The following is a 27438-nucleotide window of genomic DNA, read 5'->3' on the forward strand; positions in this document are numbered from 1 at the left end:
GTATTACATGTCTAACTAGTGTTGAACATCTGATACTTACTTGAGCTAATATTTAAAACATTTATTGAGACACAATGACCTGGGTTCATGGCCATTATTTGTGCACTTCTGCGTATCACAAAAAGCTCTGCTAGCTGAAGATATAATCGGCCTTGCCCGAGACCCGGGAACAATGTGACCGCGCCCCCGTGTAGAACATATAAAGATCAGTAGCGATTGATTATTCATCACTGAAGCTCGCTCCTTCGTGCATCGGCGCTTTAAAACAAAACCCGTCAACCATACTTACTTCTTTAGTTTGTTCACGATAACACCTTTATCTGCAAAGCTTATGTAGTTTGCAGAAGTATATCTCCGTTATTATAGTTATTATAATAGATTTACAAACCTTCTTACACGCTTAAGTGCTTAATGTCTGCAGACTGTGTATTAAAGTCTAAGTTCTAAACCAGCCGCATCGTGTTTGGTATTCAGTTAGACATTTTAGTTATAAGACTGCGTATTAATTTAAGTAGTGCTGTTTAGGATTGAGTCATAGGTTTATTTGCCATTTCAAAGAGAATGTTGGACAATGTTGGCGATTGGATTTCCTGTATATTCTATTAACGTAAGTTTGTCTTCTGATTTCATGCTTTTATTAATTTCATGCAAGCATTAACTTATGTTACGGTCAAGTTATCCATGAAAAAAATATAAACTTCTAAACTGTTGACTAGAAGCCTTTATATCATTAACGAGTGTATGTTCAAATACGTTGAAAAAGCCGGACCGACTCATTCAGTGTAGTGGTGATTGTTGACAACAGCAATACAAAAACACAAGCAATCATTACGTGATTATATATTGCATACGTCAAAATACATATACAGTCAGATACGAATGGAAGTTCATCGCTAAATACGGAGGTTAACCGAACAGAGTAAAAATCCATACACCTACATAATTATCTCTTAAATATTTCAAATATTACGTGTGAAAATTATCAGTTCAGGAAATCATTAATATAAATATTGCTAATTGTGTTATAGACTGCGAGTTTTTTATGGATTGATTTTTGCGACGTTGATAGTTATCGGGCGCAAAATCTCGTACACTGCCGTGAACTTTATTGTTATTTATATAATTACGAGTAATAATAAAGTACTGTGTAAAAGTAATACGTATCTTTAAGAGGAGTATCATCAGCAGCAGCAGTAGCAGCAGCAGCAGTGGTAGTAGAAGCAGCTGTAGTTTCAGCATTAGCAGCAGAAGCAGTAGCAGTGGAAGTAGTAGTAGAATCAGTTGTAGTTGCAGCATAAGCAGCAGCAGCAGCAGTAGTAGTAGAAGCAGCTTTTTGTTGCAGCATTAGCAGCAGATGCAGCACCAGCAGTAGTTATAGTAGTAGTTGTTGTAGAAATTATTGCAATAATAGTAGGTGAATGAGTAACAGAAGCATCAGTACCAGCAGCAACAACAAGTAAAAGCAGTAGAAGTAATTGTAGTATGGCCAACGGACTAAAGATATAATGGTTTTCTTAATATTGGGCATGTAGTGTTGTGTAATATTCAACCGCATGTATACGGCTCAAACCGAGATGTACGCAGTGAAGCCGTTCGGGAGGACTATGTCTAAATACAACGAACCCATTCTCCTCAATAACCATTTACATTTTGTCTGCACAAAATTAAGCACTTAAAATGATCTCATGTTAATGGCTCTTTTCTTCTTTACTACATAGCGGTATATCAGTGTATGCGTGCAGACAAATACATGTTAAGTATCGTTACAGATCAGGCAATACAGACAAATACATGTTAAGTATCGTTACAGATCAGGCAATACAGACAAATACATGTTAAGTATCGTTACAGATCAGGCAATGCAGACAAATACATGTTAAGTATCGTTACAGATCAGGCAATGCAGACAAATACATGTTAAGTATCTTTACAGATCAGGCAATGCAGTCATGGACGACACTTTTCGCTGTTATGGATTTTTTTCTTTCAAAGAAGTCTATTCTAAACGAAAATTCAGTCGAGGCGGAAAGTGTTGTCCCTGATTAGTCAGAGCGGATTGCACAGGCTACTCTGGGACGACAATGTACGCACATGCATGGGACGACAATGTACGCACATGCATGACGTCCAGTTTTCCTTGAACGCGGCTCAAATCTATACTGATACACAACATACCTCTGGATAATGTAGTTAAGAACACTATTGTGTTACATTCAGTTACATAATTCTAGCAATTATTACACATGCTAATGAGCCAATATCCATCAAGTATTGATTACCCCGCTATCAATAGGTTCTGGTGACACATTCCCCTGGTATCAGCTCGTGTGGTGTAGCAAGTCGCGATTGTTTTTGCAGTTCTGTGAGAATAGAAATGTTGGAAATTAATTCACATATGATTCAAGGTTGTCATTTTGGCTAATTTTTCATTATAATTGTCATGCTGATTGCGAATTATCGTAATACTTTGTCGATATACTACTTGTACAAAATAAACATCATCTGTCTCGCAGTATTTATTGCATTTTGCAATTGAGCCATGCTCTGCGAAAACAGGACTTAATGCACGTGTCGTCACAGATTATCCCATGAAGAGCGCACAGGCTATGCAGGGACGACAAGTTCAGCCATCATATGTCATGTTTGTGTTTTTGTGTGTTGGTATCGATCGCATTTACAATATCATGACATGCAAAACTGCAGATTTTTTATTCAATATGCCCTCACGTGCAGTCAGCAAATAATTTAACAACATTGATTATTGGCTGTTCTGTATGCTGCAAATACATTTGACAGGAAAAAATACCAAATTAATGTCACATCGTTTGAACGATGGGAATATGAATTTTTCTGGCAAAACTGGGCTTAATGCATGTGCGTAAAGTGTCGTCCCATGTTAACATGTGCAGTCTGCACATGTTAACGAAGGACGATACTTTCCTTTTTGTATTTTTCGTTAAAATGATGTCCCATCTAAACGAAAATGCATTGTAGTTGAAAAGCGGACTGTTCATGCTTAACTGGGATGAAACTTTTTGCACATCCATTCAACCTAGTTTTCCCAGAAAAAGGCCCATATGACGCTGAGATTTCTTCCGAGTCGGCTCCTAGCAACCGTCTTCGAGCACTGGTTGAATCCCAATAAAGAATCACCTACATTTGCGTTAACTATTTCGTAAGGATAAATGCGCGAGAGATATCAACAGTTTTCCGTGGCGTTATGGATTAAGTGTCCGCCTAGCGATCGGGTGGTCACGGGTTCGATCACCACTCGGGGAGCTATCTCTAGATCTTCCCCCAACGACACCAAGTACTGGTTATAGGCCCAGGAAACGGACTCCATAGCGTTTCTATAAACCCGAGGCTTTCGATGCAATCGAGCTAAAATAAATAGGTTTAAACTTAAAGCTCCAATGTTTACTTTTTGCAGTTTGATGAGTCATTATTTTACAATGTACTGCGCGACCTACCTATGTACAGCGGCAAGATTGCCAAAAACGACAAACGCGCTAATAACTTTCTTAATCTTTAATTAATTTTCAAATACGCGGGTACAATAGCAGTACCTTAATTACTGATTTAACAATGTGCCGTTCAAGCCAAAGTTGAACGTTTTGCGCTGGGCAAAATTAACTTAAATACAGTGCGTGAATGGATTCTTATTTTACGGTATTTCGATTGTCAAATTGAACTGAACAGCCAAATATAGAGAAATTAAAGAATGTACGGGGACAATAAATAGACGAGAGCATGTGATAAGAGGGAATTTTGCCACAAACTCGATCGATCTCAAGTGTCTGGAGATATTTATTAAGGGTATTATTCGGCAGTATTAGTTCGCTGGGTGATTTTGGAGAAGGATTCGATATGAACATGTCGGAAACAGGTAGCCTTTAATAAATTTCATGTATAAAATATTAAAAAGAATTATTAAGAATAACGCGTTTTATCAGATCAGATACATAAATACTCAATTAACAATGTTTATCATATAGATGGCGAAGTAATTAGGAACACGAACGGCGTGCGCCATAGTATCGTCATTTCTGATTAAAATGCGGAATATTTAATTAACTATATTTTTCGTGTTGGTTTGTGCAAAACTGGGATTTTCATCGTGGTCACGATAGGTCTACGTAATCCAGTATGGTTGTAAGTGTGCCGATCTCTGTGAAAAAGGGGCTAAATGCATGTGCGTAAAGTGTCGTCCCAAATTAGCCTGTTCAGTCCGTACAGGCTAATCAGGGACGACACATTCCTCTTTTATGATATTTTCTGTTTAAAGAAAGTCTCTTCATAGCACAAATCCAGGCGTAAATTGTCGACACTGAATAGTCTTTGCGGACTGCACTTTACGCACATGAATTAAACTCCCTTTTCACAGAACATGGCTCATTTAAGATCTTGACATCTTTGTATCTATCACAAATAATAATTTAAAAAATCAATTATGTCAGGTTTTTATGTGTGTGCACAATATATGACGGGTTGTATTTAAGAAAGGTTGCGGACCTTAAAGTGACAAGTGCATGTTGAGCAGATGTTAACAAGACCTCTCGATGCGAATGCAAATACAATAGATGTATTTTACGATTTCTGAGAAGGTTGTGTACAAATGCACATATAGTTTTCTATTTTTAAAATGTACATATATATTACACAGGGTCGTCGCAGGCGAGGAAACCAGATGATACCGATGTAGACAAAGCACATGCCGGCGAAACTCAAAGTGACATAGGCAAGCAAGGTTACGTGAAAGAGCGGAAAGATGAAGACGGAAATGCTGATGCTTCAAATATCGAAGTAGAACAAACCGACGGTCGTCCTGTTGTAGAAAATTGTTACAGCAAAAGTGAAGGCGGTGAATGGACCGAAGAGGTAATTGCAGATACAATTATCGATGTGAAATGTGTTGATGGAAACCTTGTTCCTACAATTATAGTCTCAGGCATTGATGACGTTGATGGCTGTAAACTAGAAACTGACGCAAATGATAATAGTATTGCAGAGAACCAAGATAACATCGCCCCTGTTCGTGTAGAAATAATCGGGGAGACGTTTGACAAACAATCTAGTACACACACTTTAACGGCACTTTCTGGCGCGGACGACCCAATATCTATAGCAAGCACCTACGACAAAGATTACAATACAGAGGAAAAGGTTGCGACAGGTCAACCTGATTATAAGTCTATTAGAGACGAGTTGCATAAAGATTCTGAATACAATTCTGATGTAAGTGAAACAGTTGATGATGACAGTCCTGATGTAAGTGAAACAGTTTATGATGACAGTCCTGATGTAAGTGAAACAGTAGATGACGACAAATCTAATGAGTCGGTAGGTGAACTTGAGAACTCTTTAGAAGAAAGAAAAGAAGAAGTTATTGCTAGTGATGTGTGTCCCACTCGAGAAAATTGTATTTATTATGATATTAAAGATGTTTCTGGTGAAAGTATTGAAATAAATAATCGTAATGACGACCAAGTCAATGGACACGCGTGTCTTAACAACGAATCCTCTGATGAAAACACAATTTCTAGTCAATTTATCGACAGAGAGGATGATATAGAACGCGTGTTAGAAATCAAAGAAGCATTTAAAGCCTGCCTGAAAAGCAAGCGACAACTTCGAGAGTCGCCAAGAGGCCGTATTGAGAGAGTTCTGATAGGCGACGACAACTCTGAATATGACGACGAAGAAGATTTAATTAAAGAACACATTAAGAAATACACACCTTTTGTAGAAGCAACACACGACACGATAGAACCTAATCTAAAACATGTTGAACTAGAAGACATAAACTCCATAGAAGCAAACAAAGAAACTCTGATCAATAAAACCGAGATTGGGTTCTCTAGCGCCGACCCAACCCCGACCATGCCGGAGACCCGGGATGTTATGGACACGCGAGAGGGGGATGGATGTGTCTCCCCGACCCTCGGGTTCGCCTCGTGCAGGTACCGCTGGGAGAAGACGATATACACCCAGGAGGACAAGGTGTGCTTCGTCACACTCAACAACCGGGTAAGCGGCTTATGCGATGTTTTTGCATAAAGAAAGTCTCTTCTTAGCGAAATCCCAGAGTAGGCGGCAAGTTTCGTCCCTGATTAGCCTGTGAACACGCTAATCTGGGACGAAACTTTATGCACATGCATTAAACCACGTTTTCTTAGAGCAGTGAACAAATGTTGTTAACCCATTTATGCCTAGCGTCTAGAAAAAAGGCTTCGACAAACAGCGCAGACCCTGATTAGACGCCGCATGATGCGGCGTCTCATCAGGGTCTGCGCTGTTAGCTTAAAAGAATTTCTGTAATAAATATTCTTAATATAGAAATAAATATACTAGATATCCCTTATTTTGGAAATAAATTGATCCAATTTAGAAGGATGGGAGAGTCCACTAGGCATTAATGGGTTAATTGAAGGATTTGCGTTTCTCAGTCTATTCAGCATGGCGCGTGCTGGATATATACTTATACTTATAGCCCCTAAGTGCGTTCTAGTTGCGTTTATTTGAATTACATGTTGAATTCGTATAGAGACTGATTTAGAGAGGAGTGACAACGAAAATAACGACCGTATTTATACTTAATGAAAATATGTATTAATATAATACTGGCTACGTTAAATGAATACTTAAAATAACCTCATTTTTAATGTGTGCATACATTTTGTTTTAACCTTTTTACAAGAACATAGAGCCCATTCGACTTAACTGGTCTGACTCGGCGAAGTGTTACATGTCGGACGAGGTCAATGTTCCGGTCGGCGCATACGTCGGCAATCTGATCATCGACGGCACGTTCTATCCCGTCGAGGACGTCACCATAAAACACTACACGTTCGAGGTGGACCTATACCTCAAGGATGGTAAGTCTTGTTTAAACATATAAGTCGTGTTCTGAGAAAACTGGGCATAATGCATGTGCGTAAAGTGTCGTCCCAGATTAGCATGTGTAGTCCGCACAGGCTAATCAGGGACAACACTTTCCGCTTTTATGGTATTTTTAGTTACAATGAAGTCCCTTCTTATCGAAAATCAAGTTTAGGCGGAAAGTGTTGTCCCTGATTAACCCGTGCATTAAGCCCAGTTTTCTCAGAACAAGGCTAATATTTTGGCACGATTGCATCGAAGGCCTAGAGCTTATTTAAGCGCTCTACAGTCCGTTTCTTGGGTAGAATCAGTACTTGGTGTTTTATGGCCGATCTTAAGAACGTTCCCATAGTGAGGATTGAACCCATGACCTGTCGGTCGCTAGGCGGACACCATATCCACTACGCGACTGGAAGGAAAGTGTTGGGGTGTTGTGGGGCGAGGTTCGTCATGTTTGTGTTTGAATCAAATGAGCCTCGTTCTTGAAAAACTGGGCTTAATGCATGCACGTCAATTGTTGTCCATGAATGTCCTGTGCAGTCCGCACATGCAAATCAGCGACGACACTTTCCGCTTTGACTGTATTTTCGTGTAGACGATACTTTCTAGAAAAAATACAATAAAAAAACACGAAAAGTGATGTCACTGATTGACCGTGCGGACTGCAAACGCTTATCTGGGGTGGCACTTTACGGACATAGATTTAGCTCAGTTTCCCCAGAAAGAGGCTTAAATACATCGTCCGAACCCACGGAACTAAATTCATACATGCGTAATCAATGCAATCAAATGCTGACTTTTAGACGCATTTCAATTATTTGATATCGAACGTACGTTTTAAGCGTGATCTCGTCGTGTCTTCGATGGAATCTTGTTTGAGTATCAGTTTTCATTGAATCGCGTGTGATTGATCGTGTCATTCGTGTGCACGTGTACGAGTGTGCTTGATTTGATGGTTAATGACCACTGATCTCAAATTAGTGTGATTATTGTATGTGATTGAATCGGGCAAGTCTGCTTCAATTGAGTGATCAAATCCGACAATATTCTTGAATCGGGGAGTGTGCTTGAATCAGAGGAGTGCTTAAATCCGGATATGTTCGCTTGAAATTGAATACGGTTGTGTGTGCTCGAATCCTGGACTGTGCACTTGAATCCGGATGTATGTGCTCGAAAATCTGGGTGTGTACGTTTGAATCGAACGAAAATGCTTAAACGAAGATGCTTAAATCGGGCGTTGGTGCATGAAATGGACCTTAATTGGTGATTGATTCGGACGAGGTTCGTTAAATCAGGCGAGTGTGTTTTAATTGCATACTTTAAATATAGTTGAAATTTTTTGTCAGAAAGCATTTTATCACATCGTTTTGATGTAATTTAAGCATTACGGATAATTTAGTAAATGTGTATGAAACCGTTGTAGTAAAGTTTGTTTTTTACGTTTTCATTACCTACTTTTTATTTCACTGATCAATCACTTTATATTGTGTTCATATTTACTCAAAGGGGCCTTTTCACAGATTTTGGCATGTTTTGAAGTTTGTCATTAAATGCTTTGTATTGCTAAATGTAAACATTAAATTTTAAAAGTTCCAGTCAAAAATAAAAAATAAAATTTGAAAAAGGAAAAAATAGTAGCCCGCAGCAGGGCTCGAACCAGTGACCCCTGGAATCCTGATGTAAAAACGCATTAGCCAACTGAGCTATATTGCCAAGCATACATTAGATGTGTATTTTATACGTTATATAAGCAATCTTCGTAGTTTCACAAATTTAAACGACAACAACAGAACTCTCCAAATTATTCAATCGTTTCGCGTTGCAACGCTTTATAATTTTTGGGTTTTTAAATCGTCAAAAGATGCATATAATGGCTATATTAGACCATGGCAAATGTTCAGTAATACTGTTTCCTCACAAATATCATAACTAAACCGAAAATTTGCGAATCTGAAACAACTTTTGTTAATTTTTGTCAATTTACGAAACCGTGAAAAGATCCCTTTTACTCAAGTGTGTTTCAATTTTAATTATTGTAGATCCTTATTTCTGCAATGTTATCAATATATTTCATACAAGAGAAGCCACACTTATTTAGAACACTCTTAATACGTTTTAATGATTTTATATACCGTTATTAATTAGAACGTAGGATTAACTTTACGAGGATCTTTTTTGTCATATCACCGCTACATATGGTAACCCGCTAACTGTTCAGCAGTGTTATTATTGAACGAGGTTTGTTACTTGCTGATGTTGTTAATGATTATTTGACAGTGATTTAAAATGTATAGACTGTATAATGTTTGCAATTATTGTTTTATTTTGTCGTCATTTTGTGCATTAAGCAATTATTTTGGTAGTTTAATTGGTAGTTATGATATTGTTTACATCGTGACGGTGTGACGGTAAAATATATCGCTAGACGGAAATAATTTTATTTTATAGTATCAATTCATGTAGCCTTTTGTAGGTGAATTAGTATAACTGTAAAAGGTGGTACTGAGACTACTGAGTCATCTTCACGATACATTTTACAAGAATGAATAATTATACTGTACCGTTTTTTACCCTGCAGTCCACACAGGTTAATCACTCAGGGAAGACTTAGTTCTTCTCGAATGCTCTCAGACTGAGATTTTATGGGTACAATCATACATACATACCAGTTCTTTCTGATGAAACCATATTTAATATAAAAAGAATAAGTCTTAAGTTTGTCAATAAAATTAAATCAACCTAAAACAGCGAAACAAACACAATACCTGGGAATTTTTCCCCTCTCTCAGTTTTGTTGATATATTATCCCCCAAAATGGAAGGACAGGCCCTTTCCTTAAATGAAGAAAAAAAGCCCTGCTGTGAAGTAGGGTGAGCACTTATACTGCATTGGTATAAGCTAGCTTTTATAGCGATGCAGGACATTGTCTGCCTTGAAACCAGGAGGGCAAGGGTCCATTGCCAATTGTGGTCGGGTATTGTTTAAGCTAGGTTGAAAAAACACTTTTTGGTTTATGTATTTTTTTGGTCTAAAAGGGCTACCTTCTTGATAAAAATCCAGTCAAGACATGTGGCATATCTTGATATTAACAAAGCATAGTTTCAAAACATGTTGTTGTTCCAATCCCCAATTATGGCACTACATTTATCCTGTATGAGTGTATGTTTGACTAGGTTAAAAGTAATGAGCCTTGGTATGGAAATAACTTAATGCATGAGGGTAAAGTGTCATCCCAGATTAGCCTGTGCAGTCCACTTGTATTACCGTAATTACTCTATGTTTTCGGACACTCTAAGTTTTCTGACACCCCATTTTTTAGCAAAAATAATTATTTTTCGTGACTCTTAATTTTCGGACACACGAGTTTTCGTCCATAATTAATGTCTCTATGTTTTCGGACAATATATTTTACAGCGCTATGTTACCAAACTTTGGTCCTGTTTTCAATATCTAATGACACTTCGATCATGGGGTTTTACAACCAGATTAACATCATAAAACATGGCAGGTGCATGCCTGAGGGCAACGGACCATTACATTTGTGTTATGGGGTAAATAACCTTGTAAACCGGTATTAAACAATGGTTTTGCCCGATAAAATAAGCGTTATGACAATTACCAGGGGTAGTGCCAATTAACAATTCAATTATCTACCACAGTGGTACTACACATCCTCAGTTAATAACTGTGACAAATACTAAACGCTTCAAAGTGTGATGCACCCTATTGCATGTTTTACGAACAATGGAAGGTGTTAGACTACAAGTATCGGAAATTAACTTTCTGGCAAATAAATTGAGCATTTAAAATTACTTTAAATGCAATGCAAACATTTATAACTGTTATTTATACCATACGGCATGGTATTTTACAAGCGCGTGCTATTACCGGTAGTCGTTTATACAATTTACGCTATTTTCGGACACTTCAATATTCGACTCTAACTTTTCGGACATCTGTATTTTGTGAATATTTTTCGTATCTAAGTTTTTGGACACGAAAAAAAACAAAAACTTAAGTGTCGGAAAACATAGAGTAATTACGGTATTCCTTTTTAAGGAGGCCTCTTTTAAATGAAAATCCAGTCTAGGCAGAAAGTGTTGTTCCTGATAATTTGGGACCACACTTGACGTGCATGCATTAAGCCCTTTTTTCTGCTTCAAGCTCATATGATGTTTTATGTCAAAAACATGGATTACAGTGTATGTTTTGATTACTCTGACTTGTATTTTGAGAGAAAAGTTAGTGATTTAAAATCTCTAAGCATTTGCTGTATTTTGAGTTGCTAGTTTTAAGTATACAAAAAGCAATAACTGATACATGTATTACCACTCAGTTACAGTTCTATTAACATTGGCAAAACTCGAATGTATTTAAGTTTTTTTAATCATTAAGCCTAAGACATGTCATGTAAAAGTACGTAATAAACAAGTATGCACACCCGATGAAAAGGTCACTGAAACTGGTGGTTCACCAAAACAGGTATCTTCAAATTTTTCAATTTAATTAAAAGGCTAATTTGGATGATTTTTTTCAGATTTTGTTATCATATAACTAAACACGTCAGTTTTTAGTATCAGAAGTCAAGATTAAATTGTCCATTTTTCCAGCCATCACAACGTTGCTGGCCCTTTTAATGTTAAAATAGTTAGGATGTTATTCAGTTTATACACTGGGAAATGGGCTACATAATAAGAAGAATTTCATGTACATGTACCATATTGATAGTTATTAAATTTACAGGTCTAAAGCCATTCAGTATTATACCAATTTACAATGTTATAAAATCATGCATTTTTCAACAATTATCAGATAAATGTGTTTGATCTTGAGGCAACATATTTTTTTTTAAATATATACTAATTATTACCTTTAATTTTTAACCCAATGTGGCATTTTAATCTTGTGGTATTAAACTTTTCCAATAAAATCATCAGCAATTTTTGTTTGAACTTTTCATCAATGTCTAACATCAATGTCTAACAACTTACCAGAAACAGTTCAGTTGATACTAGTATCTGTGCACGTTCCAATCTCATGTGATGAAATATAATTTTTCATTGAAATCCAGTATTGTGCCCCATTCTCAATGGAAAAAATGTATGAACATTTCCTGAAAGGGACCTAAAAATCTGCAATTAATGGTTTCCAAAAAGGATTATTAAAAAATATTTTATTTTTTATCTGAACATTTAGTTCCCATCCAGCTCTATAAATGGAACCTAAGTAAGTATTCTATTGAAAACACTTCTATTCTCAATTTTGAAGCATTTGTTAGCAAAATATCTACACATTATTTTCCCTATTTTAGTCAAAACGCCTTGATTTGTTCCAATCCAAAGGGGCACATTCCCCAAATGGTGAAAAAAAACTGTGATTTAATCATTAGTTTTATAGTAAGAACCAGAGTCAGGGAACACTTGTTCAAAAATCTATCTTCAAACATTTTATTTTAAAACAGTCAACATAATTATGTGATTTTTTACACAAAAATTGATTTCATTTATTGACAGATGTTTTGTTTCTATGGGAAATGGAAAACACTTCCATGCATGCTAGATCAAAGCTGATTGTTTCTGTTTGGTTTAATTAGCATTTTACCAACGCAAAGCAATGTGCTGCTGTAATTGCAGAGTTCTTTCATTGTCATTGATCATGGTTCATGATATTGTTCTGTGACATGCTACATGGAGGATGTGGTAGCACGGTACTTTCACTCATTTTGTGTATTAAATTGTTGACTTATAATGGTTAACAGGATTTTGTTCATTTTCGGTCAATATTTGGATACTTTTTGTATCGCTTAAATGTTCCATCACGATACTTTGTCTTTTGTTGTGGCTTGTTTATCAATAAAAAGTGCTTATGATACGATGTACGTCAATTTAAAGTGAATGTGTGAAAAAAATCTTATCAAAACCATTGGATTAATAAGAGATTTGACTTTCAACCCGACAATATCTCAGGGCTGTTTTGGAAATTTATGCTTACTACAACTTAAAATAAAAGACATTTTAATTGGTGCTTTTGTAGTGAATAAATATGAAACTATCTGACGCCATGTTCAGGAAAACAAAATATAAAGTGGCAGTAGGACATGCATACCGGTATTGCGCTTGGAAACATGTGTTTACAGTTTAACAGTTTAGTGACCAATTTTTCATCATGACAGGTTATTGCTTTATTTTAATTCATTACCATGACATGTTTTTTTAAAAGGAAAATGGACTAAAATATTTAAGTAGCATTTTTCTTTGCTTAAATGGCACTGTTTTGATAAAAGATTTGATGATTTACACAACCATTCAGGATATCTACAGAACAGAATAGTAGATTTGTTTTGAAAGTAAATTGAAAAAGAAATAACATGGCTGCAGAGGTTGCCATTGATGTAAGCAGCAGAAAGTTCAGTTTCTCAGATGTGGTCACCTTATTGTGTTCTGGGGTCAAACAAAGCAGACCTATGGGCCAGACCCGGTCCAGGGTTTACAAAACACGGGACAAATGGGTCCGACTGACGGCCCAAATGCCTCAGGCTGTGTCAAACTGCATTCAAGGTGAGGCGATTGATGATTTCTCAGGGGTTTTTCTGCTGTTTTAAAAAAGGTCGTAAAACAGACTTGATTCCAAGGCAAACGGACCCGACCCCAAACCAAAATTGTAAAAATATTCCCAATTTCAAAAAAAAAGGAATAAAAAGTTTCTTCTGATGATTATATCTCAATTTTATTTCAATAACATCTAATAAAGTATATAACTATTAATTTATATGATTTTGTTGTCCTAATTTGAATTATTATAAAGAGTTATATTAAATTAGTATTTCCTAATCAGTGGACTTAAAGTGCAAATGGCATTTTTTCCAATAATGTTCAGGAATCAGCCTGATGTGTCAACATTTGTTGATAAAAAATATTCCAATTCGGTCCATTTTGTTGATAAAGAATTCCAAAATTTGCCATTTTATTGCTTTAAAAATCCCTATTCAACCAGACTCCATTCCCCCAAATCGCTAGGGAAACCCTACATAGCAGTCTACACCCAAGGCAAAGGCTGCCATTTTCACTCATGGTTAGCAGTCACCATACCAATTGGGGTTTTCTCCGGTTACTTGCATTTGTTTTCGTTGTTGTTATGGCTGTTGTTGTTATGGCTGTTGTTGTTATGGCTGTTGTTATGGCTGTTGTTGTTATGGCTGTTGTTGTTATGGCTGTTGTTGTTATGGCTGTTGTTGTTTAGGCTGTTGTTGTTTAGGCTGTTGTTGTTATGGCTGTTGTTGTTATGGCTGTTGTTGTTATGGCTGTTGTTGTTTAGGCTGTTGTTGTTATGGCTGTTGTTGTTATGGCTGTTGTTGTTATGGCTGTTGTTGTTATGTTGTTGTTGTTGTTATGTTGTTGTTATGGCCGTTGTTATGGCTGTTGTTGTTATGTTGTTGTTGTTATGGCTGCTGTTGTTATGTTGTTGTTGTTGTTATGGCTGTTGTTGTTATGGCCATTGTTGTTATGTTGTTGTTGTTATGGCTGATAATTAAAGCCTTACTCTGGGAAAACAGGGCTTAAAGCATGTCCATAAAGTGTCCAGTCTGCACAGGCTAATAAAGGATGACAGTTGCAAATTTTATGGTATTTTTCATTGAAAGGCAGTTTTTTTTGTGTTCATAATCGGGGCCAGTATCAGTCCCCATTCAATGGAAAAAGTATACATGTATATAGTTTATCTCCCATCTAGCTCTACAACTTACACTTTATTAAATTTTATATTTAAAACACTTTAATTCTCATTTTTGAAGAATTTGTTTGCAAAATAAAACAACAACACTCATTTCCCAATTTTGGTCAAAATGCAGCGATTTTTCGCGATCCAAAGGGACCCTGCCCGATTCCTAAAATGGTGAAAAAAAACACTGAAAGGATTTCATTTCTTAGAAAAATCCAGTTTATGGGGAGAGTGTTGTACTGCGCATGCATTAAGCCCAGTTTTCCCAGAGCAAACAAACCATGCCAAGTATAGTTCATTTGGTACTTTTTAATTGTTCACATGTTTAATCAGCAGTGTGTTCTTGATTCACACGTATGAGATGCGTCATGCAAAAATGGGTCTTATGCTATATGGCCAGCGTAGCTACAGAGCAGTGTGCACAGTTGCATTGTAGTTAGGAGCTACGCTATTCACTTAAACTCTTTCAGTGCTGGAACCAAATTTTGAAGGCCTTTGCAAACAGTTTGGATCCAGATGAGACACCACAGAACATGGCGTCTCATCAGGATCCAAACTGTTTGCTATTCTGATAGTATTCTTTGAAAAAACTCGAAGAAAATGCTAATTTTAGAAATTCAGCAGACAACGTTTTAGCAGACGACAAATTTCCCAGCATGCAAAGGGTTAAAATTAGCAATGTTTTGTGGTCTCATTATCAGACAAGGTAGCTGCAACTGCGTGGGCTTGTCAGAAGCTACCCTGGCCTCATATAGCTGCGACTGTGTGGGCTTGTCAGGAGCTACCCTGGCCTCATATAGCTGCGACTGCGTGGACTTGTCAGGAGCTACCCTGGCCTCATATAGCTGCGACTGTGTGGGCTTGTCAGGAGCTACCCTGGCCTCATATAGCTGCGACTGTGTGGGCTTGTCTGGAGCTACCCTGGCCTCATATAGCTGCGACTGTGTGGGCTTGTCAGGAGCTACCCTGGCCTCATATAGCTGTGACTGTGTGGGCTTGTCAGGAGCTACCCTGGCCTCAGATAGCTGCGACTGCGTGGGCTTGTCTGGAGCTACCCTGGCCTCATATAGCTGCGACTGTGTGGGCTTGTCTGGAGCTACCCTGGCCTCATATAGCTGTGACTGCGTGGGCTTGTCAGGAGCTACCCTGGCCTCAGATAGCTGCGACTGCGTGGGCTTGTCTGGAGCTACCCTGGCCTCATATAGCTGCGACTGCGTGGGCTTGTCAGGAGCTACCCTGGCCTCAGATAGCTGCGACTGCGTGGGCTTGTCTGGAGCTACCCTGGCCTCATATAGCTGCGACTGCGTGGGCTTGTCTGGAGCTACCCAGGCCTCATATAGCTGCGACTGCGTGGGCTTGTCAGGAGCTACCCTGGCCTCATATAGCTGCGACTGCGTGGGCTTGTCTGGAGCTACCCTGGCCTCATATAGCTGCAACTGTGTGGGCTTGTCAGGAGCTACCCTGGCCTCATATAGCTGCGACTGCGTGGGCTTGTCAGGAGCTACCCTGGCCTCATATAGCTGCGACTGCGTGGGCTTGTCAGGAGCTACCCTGGCCTCATATAGCTGCGACTGCGTGGGCTTGTCAGGAGCTACCCTGGCCTCATATAGCTGCGACTGCGTGGGCTTGTCAGGAGCTACCCTTGCCTTATATAGCTGCGACTGCGTGGGCTTGTCTGGAGCTACCCTGGCCTCATATAGCTGCGACTGCGTGGGCTTGTCTGGAGCTAACCTGGCCTCATATGGTAGCTGCGACTGCGTGGGCTTGTCTGGAGCTACCCTGGCCTCATATAGCTGCGACTGCGTGGGCTTGTCAGGAGCTACCCTGGCCTCATATAGCTGCGACTGCGTGGGCTTGTCTGGAGCTACCCTGGCCTCATATAGCTGCGACGGCGTGGGCTTGTCAGGAGCTACCTTGGCCTCATATAGCTGCGACTGTGTGGGCTTGTCTGGAGCTACCCTGGCCTCATATAGCTGCGACTGTGTGGGCTTGTCTGGAGCTACCCTGGCCTCATATAGCTGCGGCTGCGTGGGCTTGTCTGGAGCTACCCTGGCCTAATATAGCTGCGACGGCGTGGGCTTGTCAGGAACTACCCTGGCCTCATATGGCATATGACCCATTTCCCATGATGAATCCTAGAAATGTGAATATGAACTCTTCTGACCTATTTACTAGTATTAAGTTGTGATCAAGCAAAATTCTTTGATCTTTCCCTGAGGGTATGAATTATGATGATTTGCTGCTGACATGACTGCATGACTACGCAGGCCTCTATGGCATATGACCCATTTTCGCATGATGTGGATCATAAAGACATGAATAAGGACAGTGCTCACCTATTTACTAGCATTAAGTCTTGATAAAGCAACATTTCTCTGATCTTAGTACCCATTCCCTAGGTATGATTTATGATGATCTGTGACAAACAGGGCTGACAATCTCTGACCACTTATTGTCCTATTGTTCAAACTGTTTGCTTTGGTGACAGAGAGTGTGATGTATAATATCTTTGTTTACTGAGATAGATATCAGTAAATCAGAGTTGACTTAATCGTTTGTGAGGAGTTCGTATAAGTTCTGCAGCTGGAATTTTTCTATTTGGGCTAACTTATTCTCTGGATGTAGTGATGGAGCAATGTAATTATAATTTTATTATTCCAGTTATAGGGAATAAAATAAATACAAGATGATAAAGTACATGTGTGCATTGATGTACGCAAGATTGCTTTATTTTTGCTACTTAATATCATGCCTTTTGTTTTACATTAATTGAGTGAAATATTGTGTGGACTGTTCATTGTGTAATAAGTTTTTTTTTAGTGTAAAAATGTATAATATATTTTTTGTGTGTGTAAAAATGTATACTATATTTTAATATAAAAATATAAAGTACACTGTTAAAGGCTAGTATAAATAATAATCAGTGGACAGAAAATTTGATTGATTGAATTGTTGTCAAAAATAACTTATATTCCTAAAATACACAGTAATTAGTAATTTGAAGTTTTTGTGCATTTTGTAAAAATAAAATTTATCACATTATTAAACAAAATAAACAGCACATTTTATGTATAAATTGAACTTCTGGGAAAGCAGGGCTTTATGCATGTGTAGTTCACACAGGCTTATCAGGGACGAAACTTTCTGCTTTTATTAAAGTTTTCGTTGAATTGAAGTATCTTCTTACCAAAATCCAGTTCAGGCAGAAAGTGTCTTCCTTATAAGCCAGGCGGAAACTGTCTTCCTTATAAGCCAGGCGGAAATGTCTTCCTTATAAGCCAGGTGGAAAGTGTCTTCCTTATAAGTCAGGCGGAAACTGTCTTCCTTATAAGCCAGGAGGAAACTGTCTTCCTTATAAGTCAGGCGGAAAGTGTCTTCCTTATAAGCCAGGCGGAAACTGTCTTCCTTATAAGCCAGGCGGAAATGTCTTCCTTATAAGCCAAGCGGAAACTGTCTTCCTTATAAGTCAGGCGGAAAGTGTCTTCCTTATAAGCCAGGCGGAAACTGTCTTCCTTATAAGCCAGGCGGAAACTTTCTTCCTTATAAGCCAGGCGGAAAGTGTCTTCCTTATAAGCCAGGCGGAAACTGTCTTCCTTATAAGCCAGGTGGAATCTGTCTTCCTTATAAGCCAGGCGGAAAGTGTCTTCCTTATAAGCCAGGTGGAAAGTGTCGTCCCTTATAAGCCAGGCGGAAACTGTCTTCCTTATAAGCCAGGCGGAAAGTGTCGTCCCTTATAAGCCAGGCGGAAAGTGTCGTCCCTTATAAGCCAGGCGGAAAGTGTCATCCCTTATAAGCCAGGCGGAAAGTGTCGTCCCTTATAAGCCAGGCGGAAAGTGTCGTCCCTTATAAGCCAGGCGGATAGTGTCGTCCCTTATAAGCTAATGCAAAATATGGGACTACATTTCACTTATTACATTAAGCCCAGTTTTACCAGAGTTAAGCTCAAATGCAAAGAAATGTAAGAGAACAACTCAGAATAACAAAGAAGTCACTGTGCTGTAGAGGATATGGTGCGTCTTGCATCTAGGAGGTATACTAAGGTTCAGTCCTCACTCTTGGAGCATTGTCAAGTCTTTTGTTCACAATACCAAGTTCTGGTTCTACCCAGGAACCTGACTCAAGAGCATCTCAATAATCTTAAGTCATTAAGATATCATTCTAAAATAAATAGGTTTCACCATAACCCTTTCTTACTCAGAAGCAATATGAAAATGGCTATGTACAAACAGCATAAAACCAGAACAGCCTGTGAGTACATGTAACTCGCAGCCTGTTCAAGTTTTATGCTGTTTGCTGCTTATCAGTATCTGAGAGTTGGAAATGAAGCATTTAAAACTTGAATACGGTATTAAAGAAAGGTCTTTATTTAACTTTCTAAGGGAATACAAATCCGTAAAAATATGCATCTAACTGGTAAAGGGTTAAGTTATAATGAAAAACTTTAGTCTGAATTTTTATACTCTGTGGCTCTTCAATTGTTTGTTTTAGATAACTGCTCCTTACATTGTTTGCGTTAGATAAAACAAACTGTACTTGCTGCTTTAAGGTTCATTTCAAGATTAAACAAGCACTTTTAGAAACTTAAATATTAAAACTCACATTTTCATTTAAAGACACACAACTAATCTGTTGAAGTTAATCTTGCAAGTTATGGATCTGCATGCTTGATTTGCATTTCCTATCAAATCAAGTTGAGACCTGTATAATGAGTGGAGGGAATTTGTCAACCGTTCAAATAAATGGATTAAAGTTGTAGATATCATAAACTTAAAGGAATTACTGTGTTCAATAGATAAGGGTTGAGATAAAAGCATACACAAATACTGGTTCGTGTTTAGTATAGAATACATTATTGTACTTATTTTACAGCTTTTTAATTTAAGTTTTGTGTTTTAACCTCACGGTATAGCAGTATTGGAAAAATCCTTGGCTATCACACATTTTATTGAGTTCAAGTTCAAACACTGTGAAGCATAAAAGGAGGATTGTTAAATATTTATATTGTGGCACGAATAACTTGTTGAGAAGTCATTATATATTTGTCAGAAGTGATAAAGGCATTACTCGATTTTTGCGGACATAATTGGTAAATCAATGGACATTGTTTGATCTAGGAGCAATCATTTGTTAGTAGAGACTTCATGAATATGGTAAGATTTTATCTGATCTATATTTGCAGTTAAACTTCATTTTAATTAATGTATTATGAAAAATCTTTATTTCTCTAATGTAAAGTTCTTCAAAATTCAGCATTTCTTTAATATTAGATGCTCATTAATACATTTTACAGGGGTCTACTATAAAATTGTGTATATTGTTTATACAATTTAAGCATTGATCCAAAATCAATAGTCAATTTTAAGTGTGAGCTTAATGTTTGATTTAATCCTATCTTAATTTAATCTTTTTATCAGTTTGCAAAATCTTTAAAATTGTTTGAAACTCCAGTTAAAATATGAGCATTTGTTTACCTGATATAATCTGTGCTGTGTTATAAAACATGCAAATAGGCATTTTGTTTGGAATCAATTGAGCCAATCCGAGTGTTTGTTACCTAATGGTTTTAGTCAATCAATTTATTTTTGCCTTGCAGGCTAGGAGAACTTTGACTTGATAACTGAAATGCATGAACAATATTAAAATAGGAAGATGTGCTCTAAAAAGGCTGTTTTATTTGCAGGACTTTCTTATTGTAAGTCTTGAGAATTAAATTAATTTATAATGTGTTTATTTATAAAGTGAAAAAAACTACTATATATATCTTAACAGTGAATAACCATATTTAAACTGGTATATGTGGGATCTTACGGGGTATATTAAACACGCAGAAACAAAATCTCACTGAGTTATTTTAAGGTGGTGTTTCATTATAAATATTGTATCATTTTTCTCAGATATTTTGGAAGATGAGACAAAGAACTCTGGTGTAGCAAAGGCAGAACAGTTCCTGAGAGGTCAGCAACGGCCATCGAGCCCTCAGCATTCTACGTATCCCCAAACCAGGGCCACTAACAGCCACCCAACATATCCTCAAGCCAGGGCCAGGATGGATATGGCAGCAGGAGAGCCCGATGTGGAATTGGAGAACAGTCTGCATCTGTCAAACAAGTATGAGGATTTAGTGCGATCCCAGATCAACCTTACCGATGGAACTATGTCTGGAAACGAGTCAGACACTGAATCAAAGGGCCGAAGATCGGATTTTCCTGATGTGGATGGGAGGGGAACTCCAGTGGGAGCTGACAGTGCCAAACTGTACCAAGATGGGGACGATACCGCTCTAAAGACCCTTGATATGGGTCACATAGACAATGAGTACAAAAATTTAATACTGGACGATTACCTTGAAAAGCTTAGTGCTCATTCTAGTGATTCCCGTCGGCGCTCAGACGCATCCAGGGATGGAAAAATGTCTCCAGCTGTGGTTGATGACGTTCTCGGCAACGGACATTCCCGCACGCCTATTTATAGCACTGAGAGCCCAGTGCATTCCAAACATAGCTCTGCTCACAGTTCATCAAGGCACACGCCAATGGATAACTACGTTCGACCTGAATCTTCAGGCTCCCTGCATTCCAAGCACAGCTCTGCTCGTCTTACACCTACAAATGTGGACGATATTGTTCGAGCTCTGTCCGCTCAGTCACAACATTCTTTCCACAGCTCTGCGCGTCAGACACCCACCAACGTCAGAGAGCCTAGTTTGCACGATTCTCCGGCCGTATCATCTGTACACTCTGCTAACTCTGTTAGCCATCACGTGTTAGAGGATCTCATAGGAGATGCACTGGGCCCAGAAAGCTCTAAAGAGGGCTCGCAGGCGAATTCAATTTCAGGGAGACCAGATTCAGTTAGCTCACATTACTCAAATGACTCCAACAGGCAAATACTTGATGACTTGATCAAGGATGCATTTAACTACGATTCAAGAAAACCCTTGAGTGCCTCTCGTGAAGGGTCGATGAATGGATCTCGCCCTCGGACCCCCACCCCACAGGAGCAGATTTCAGATGTCCTTAACCCGTCAGACCGGCACTCCCCCATCCGCAGAGAATACTTGAACAGTTCACCATACAATTCACATCCAGCGTCAACACATAGTTTTAAAGAAGGGTCACCACAAGGACCAGGTCAAGGTTCCAAACCTGGATCAACCCATGGTTCCCAGCAGGGGTCCACACATGGTTCCCAGCCCGGTTCCAGGCCTGACTCCCGTGCAGATTCTCTCAGCAGTTCAAGGTCAGGTTCCCAGCAAGGCTTTGTTCCTGGAACAGGAACCAACTCTGCTCACAGTTCTCAGCGAGTGACCCCGCATCGTGACCTGATTTCCAGCGCACTGCGAGCCAGTCAGGAAAAGCTTTACCTGGAAACAGACGTACGCAAACTTGTTGAAAGCGATTACGGGGGTAGCAACGCCAGTAACCAAGGATCACGCCCTCAGAGTCTGACCAGTGAACAAGAACTCAGTCAGTACTACGACGGTTCCCAGGTAAGTTAAGTGTAATTATACTCAGGGATGTTAAAAATCATTAACCATCTGATTATCCTTCTTTTATTAATGTTTCCGAATTGTGCCTTTATCAAAATGATAAGACTACACTTTTACATCTTTCCCAGGTTAACCGAGCGGGATCCAGTCAGAAGATTGGAAGCGCGTCAAGTCTGCCCGTTATTGGAACCAGTCCAGGGGTGCTGGGAGTTAAACGCAGCCAAACTCCAGACGGACATGTGCGAGTGCCAGCCGGTCCTGTAGGGCCCATAATGAAGGGTCGCACCCCACCACGCACCCCCTTGTCCAACGCCAGCAGTCGTACTGTCACACCTGTGAATATGGAGACAGAGACTGAGAGGAATCTTCGAGAGGTAACCATGGATACATAACTGATTAAGTAAATCTTCATATGAGCCTAGTTGTGGGAAGACATGTGCATAAAGCTTTATCTCAGATTAGCCTGTGCTGTGTGCACAGGCTAATCAGGAACGACACTCTCCGCCAGACAGGATTTCTTTAAGAAAAGACTTCCTTTATATGAAAAATTTCATACACTTAGAAAGTGTCTTCCCAGGTTAGCTTGTGCAGACTGCACAGGCATATTTGGGATGATATTCTTTACAAACTTGCATTAAACTCAGTTTTCCCTGAAAGAATTTCATATTATGGTCTCATATTGTGCAGGCAATATTATTTTTCATAAACTATTTTTGTGGATTTGTGTTTGTAAGCTTGACATTACAAAATCATTTGCTTAACAAAATGTTACTTTCGAAGTCTTTCAAACATGAAAAAATCATGAATTTTAAATTCAACAAATATGCTTTATATACAATGCACAATATTATATATGCAAGATAAAATTCAGTTTTAAATTTCACATGTGCAAAGACATAAATTGAGTCATGTTCTGAGAAAACTGGGCATAACGCATGTGCATAAGCAGTCATCCCAGATTAGCCTGTGCAGTCTGCACAGGCTAATCAGGGACGACACTTTCCGCCTAAACTTGATTTTTGCTAAGGAGAGACTTACTTTGAATGAAAAATGTCATAAAAGTGGAAAGTGTTGTTCTTGATTAGCTTGTGCGGACTGCACAGGCTAATATTGGAGAACTTTTTATGCACATGTTATGCCCAGTTTTCTCAGAACACGACTCAATTTAATTGAGCAGCGTTCTGGAAAACAGGGTTTAATGCATTTTGTGCGTAAAGTGTCGTCCCAGAATACTTGCGTAAAGTGTCGTCCCAGAATACTTGCAGAAAGTGTCATCCCAGAATACTTGGGCAAAGTGTCGTCCCAGAATACTTGCGTTAAGTGTCGTCCCAGAATACTTGTGTAAAGTGTCGTCCCAGAATACTTGTGTAAAGTGTCGTCCCAGAATACTTGTGTAAAGTGTCGTCCCAGAATACTTGCGTAAAGTGTCGTCCCAGAATACTTGTGTAAAGTGTCGTCCCAGAATACTTGCGTAAAGTGTCGTCCCAGAATACTTGCGTAAAGTGTTGTCCCAGAATACTTGCGTAAAGTGTCGTCCCAGAATACTTGCGTAAAGTGTCGTCCCAGAATACTTGCGTAAAGTGTCGTCCCAGAATACTTGTGTAAAGTGTCGTCCCAGAATACTTGCGTAAAGTGTCGTCCCAGAATACTTGCGTAAAGTGTCGTCCCAGAATACTTGTGTAAAGTGTCGTCCCAGAATACTTGCGTAAAGTGTCGTCCCAGAATACTTGCGTAAAGTGTCGTCCCAGAATACTTTTCCGTTTTGTAAATATGTTTCATTAAAAGGAAGTCTCTTCTTAGCAAAAATCCAGTTTAGGTGGACAATATCATCCAAGATAAGCCTGTGTGGATTGCACTGGCTACTCTGAGAAGACACTGAACATACATTCATTTTTAGCTCATCTATTTTTTGAAAAAAAATTATGAGCTATTGTCATCACCTTGGCGTCGGCGTCGGCGTCGGCGTCGGCGTCGGCGTTGGCGTTGGCGTTGGCGTTGGCGTCGGCGTCCGGTTAAGTTTTGCGTTTAGGTCCACTTTTCTCAGAAAGTATCAATGCTATTGCATTCAAACTTGGTACACTTACTTACTATCATGAGGGGACTAGGCAGGCAAAGTTAGATAACTCTGGCGTGCATTTTGACAGAATTATGTGCCCTTTTTATACTTAAAAAATTGAAAATTTTGGTTAAGTTTTGCGTTTAGTTCCACTTTTCTCAGTAAGTATCAATGCTATTGCATTCAAACTTGGTACACTTACTTACTATCATGAGGGGACTGGGCAGGCAAAGTTAGATAACTCTGGCATGCATTTTGACAGAATTATGTGCCCTTTTTATACTTAGAAAATTGACAATTTTGGTTAAGTTTTGTGTTTAGGTCCATTTTATTCCTTAAGCATCAAAGCTATTGCTTTCATACTTGCAACACTTACTAACTATCATAAGGGGACTGTGCAGGCAAAGTAATGTAACTCTGACTGGCATTTTGACAGAATTATGTGCCCTTTTTATACTTAGAAAATTGAAAATTTGATTAAGTTTTGTGTTTAGGTCCACTTTATTCCTACAGTATCAAAGCTATTGCTTTCATACTTGCAAGATTTATGAACTATCATAAGGGGACGGTGCAGGCAAAGTTATGTAACTCTGACTGGCATTTGGACGGAATTATGGGCCCTTTATACTTAGAAAATTGAAAATTTGGTTAAGATTTATGTTTTGGTCACTTTACCCCTAAAGTATCATAGATATTGCTTTCATACTTGGAACACTCACAAACTATCATAAGGGTACAGTAAAAGGACAAGTTGCATAACTCTGGTTGTCATTGTTACGGAATTATGGCCCTTTTTTGACTTAGTAACTTTTAATATATGGTTAAATTTTGTGTTTCGATCCACTCGAAGTATCAAGGCTATTGCTTTCAAACTTCAAATACTTACATGCTATCATGAGGTTACTGTACCTGGCAACTTGAATTTTACTTTGACCTTTGAATGACCTTGACTCTCAAGGTCAAATTATTAAATTTTGCTAAAATTGCCATAACTTCTTTATTTATGATTAGATTTGATTGATACTTTGATGAAACTACTCTTACCTGACATACCACAATAGACTTCACCCAAACCATCCCCCGTGCCTCCCCCCCCTCCCCCCCCTCCCCCCCCCCCTAATTTTTTTTTTTTTTTTTTTTTTTTTTTTTATAAGATCATCTCACAAATGACCACCACACCCTCACACTATACCCCCACCCCACCCCCCCACCCCCCCCCCCAAATTTTTTTTTTGATTTTTTTTTTTTTTTTTTTTTTTTTTTTTTTAAGATCATCTCACAAATTATCACCACACCTCACACTATACACCCCCCCCCCCCCCCCCCCCCCGATTTTTTTATTTTTTTATTTTTTTTTTCGCTTTTTTGGAAGATAATGTAATAAATGTCCACAACCCCACACTATACACCCCTCTTCACTCCACTCCTCCCTCCTTTGTGATTGAAAATGAGAGTCCCTTCACCTTTAAAAAGAAAATAGATGAGCGGTCTGCACCCGCAAGGCGGTGCTCTTGTTAAGCTTTGTTTTCCCAGTAAGTCTTTTAAAAATGTAAACCTTAAGTTTGTTAATTTAAAAATTTATATTTTTATATAATTCAAGCTTCTCTATCCTTCATCTTTTCTCCTTTTTAGTTAATCTTAAAACTACCAAAAACTAGTAGGTTTTGTTAGCGCACAGACAGTCTGTGCGGTTTTCTCTAAAGTAATAAACATATTGCATCTTTTGTGCTTTTTAAAAATCATTTTCCCTCTCCTCCCCCTTTTTTCAACCTTTAACAAAATTATTATAGCATTGTCTCAAAAAGGTATTTTCTGGTAACCATATGAAGGATAAGTACATGTGTGTTATAGCACATAGCGATATTATTGTAAGTATGTACCTAGATTACTTGTTTGTGCATTAATAGTTCATATATATAATACTGAAGTATATATGTAACTGAAAAAATCTGTTATATTTGTTAATGTGTTCAATCATGTTGCAATTGAGATGTATGTTGAAAATCAATACGAAAATAATTTTGTAACTCCAGCAAATCCGAGACCTTGATGGTGTCATCTTGAATCAGCGAAAGATGTTATTGACGCAAGAAGACGAGTTGTCAGAGGTCAGGAAGCAGTTAGCCAGCGCTCAGGCTGATGTTAAGCGGCTTCAGACTGACCTTGACCTTGTGACCTCACGACCTTCACCTGGCCCCCAGATTGCTGAGGTGGGCACCTTCTAATATGCTATATGAGCCTGGTTCTGGAAAAACTGGGCTTAATGAAGGGGCTTAAAGGGATCTTTTCACGGTTTGGTAAATTGACAAAAATGAAAAAAGTTGATTCAGATTCGCAAATTTTCGGTTTAGTTATGATATTTGTGAGGAAACAGTATTACTGAGCATTTGCCATGGTCTAATATAGCCATTATATGCATTTTTTGACGATATAAAAACCTCAAAATTATAAAGCGTTGCAACGCGAAACGATTGAATAATTTGGAGGGTTCTGTTAATGTCGTTTAAATTTGTGAAACTACAAAAACTGCTTATATAATGTATAAAATACAGATCTTATGTATGCTTGGCAGAATAGCTCAGTTGGCTAATGCGTTTTTACTCCAGGATGCCGGGGGTCACTGGTTCGAGCCCTGCTGCTGGCTACTTTTTTTTCCCTTTTTAAATTTTATTTTTGATTTTTTACTGGAGCTTTTAAAATTTAATGTTTACATTTATCAATTTATAGAATTTAATGGCAAACTTCAAAACATGCCAAAATCTGTGAAAAGGCCCCTTTAAAGTCTTTTCCCAAATTAGCCTGTGCAGTCTGCACAGGTTTATCAGAGATGATCCTTTTCGCTTGAACTGGATTTTCTTTATTTAGAGACTTCTTTTAAATGAAAAATACCATATCAGAGGACATTGCAGTCCCTGATTAGCCTGTGTGGACGGCAGTGGGACACTTTACGCACATTCATTAAGCCCAAGTTTCCCTAAACATGGCCCAAATACAGCAATAAATGAAACAGTTAAAAAAACAACATGCACATTCGGGAAATGAGAGGTATTAAAATTCAACAATCCGTCTGTCTGTTAGAAAATCTGGTTGTCAACCTCAAATTTCTTGATTTAATTTTAAAGGTAATTATTGTTATTTAAAATTCTTATATCAAAATAACTGTTTTGGCAAACAACAGCCATAACTATGTCTTGTATATTTACAGAATTTTTGCCCCTTTTTGAACAAGCTTTTCATTTGGATTACATTTCAAAACAATTTGTTGTTCTCATGAAAAAATTGTAGTTAGGTTCTAAAA

At 38.4% G+C, this 27438-nt stretch overlaps 1 protein-coding gene across 7 annotated transcripts in view; it reads left to right on the forward strand.

Moving 5' to 3' along the window:
- Nucleotides 1-27438, forward strand: part of LOC127854035 (centrosome-associated protein 350-like) — a 52198-nt gene that overhangs the window by 1256 nt on the left and 23504 nt on the right. For 2 of the 7 annotated variants that reach the window (XM_052388942.1, XM_052388944.1), the window contains exons 2-6: nt 4664-6027; nt 6698-6875; nt 20490-22084; nt 22213-22458; nt 26174-26350. In XM_052388942.1, coding sequence (XP_052244902.1) covers nt 4664-6027; nt 6698-6875; nt 20490-22084; nt 22213-22458; nt 26174-26350 — 3560 coding nt within the window. Of the gene's footprint in view, nt 1-3737; nt 3887-4663; nt 6028-6697; nt 6876-9026; nt 9118-17110; nt 17233-19201; nt 19422-19469; nt 19746-20489; nt 22085-22212; nt 22459-26173; nt 26351-27438 lie in introns of those variants that run through there. The other 5 variants (XM_052388943.1, XM_052388949.1, XM_052388945.1 and 2 more) reach the window with 5 other exon arrangements.

This window comes from Dreissena polymorpha, chromosome 12, assembly GCF_020536995.1.
Source record: "Dreissena polymorpha isolate Duluth1 chromosome 12, UMN_Dpol_1.0, whole genome shotgun sequence".
Lineage (NCBI taxonomy): Eukaryota > Metazoa > Mollusca > Bivalvia > Myida > Dreissenidae > Dreissena > Dreissena polymorpha.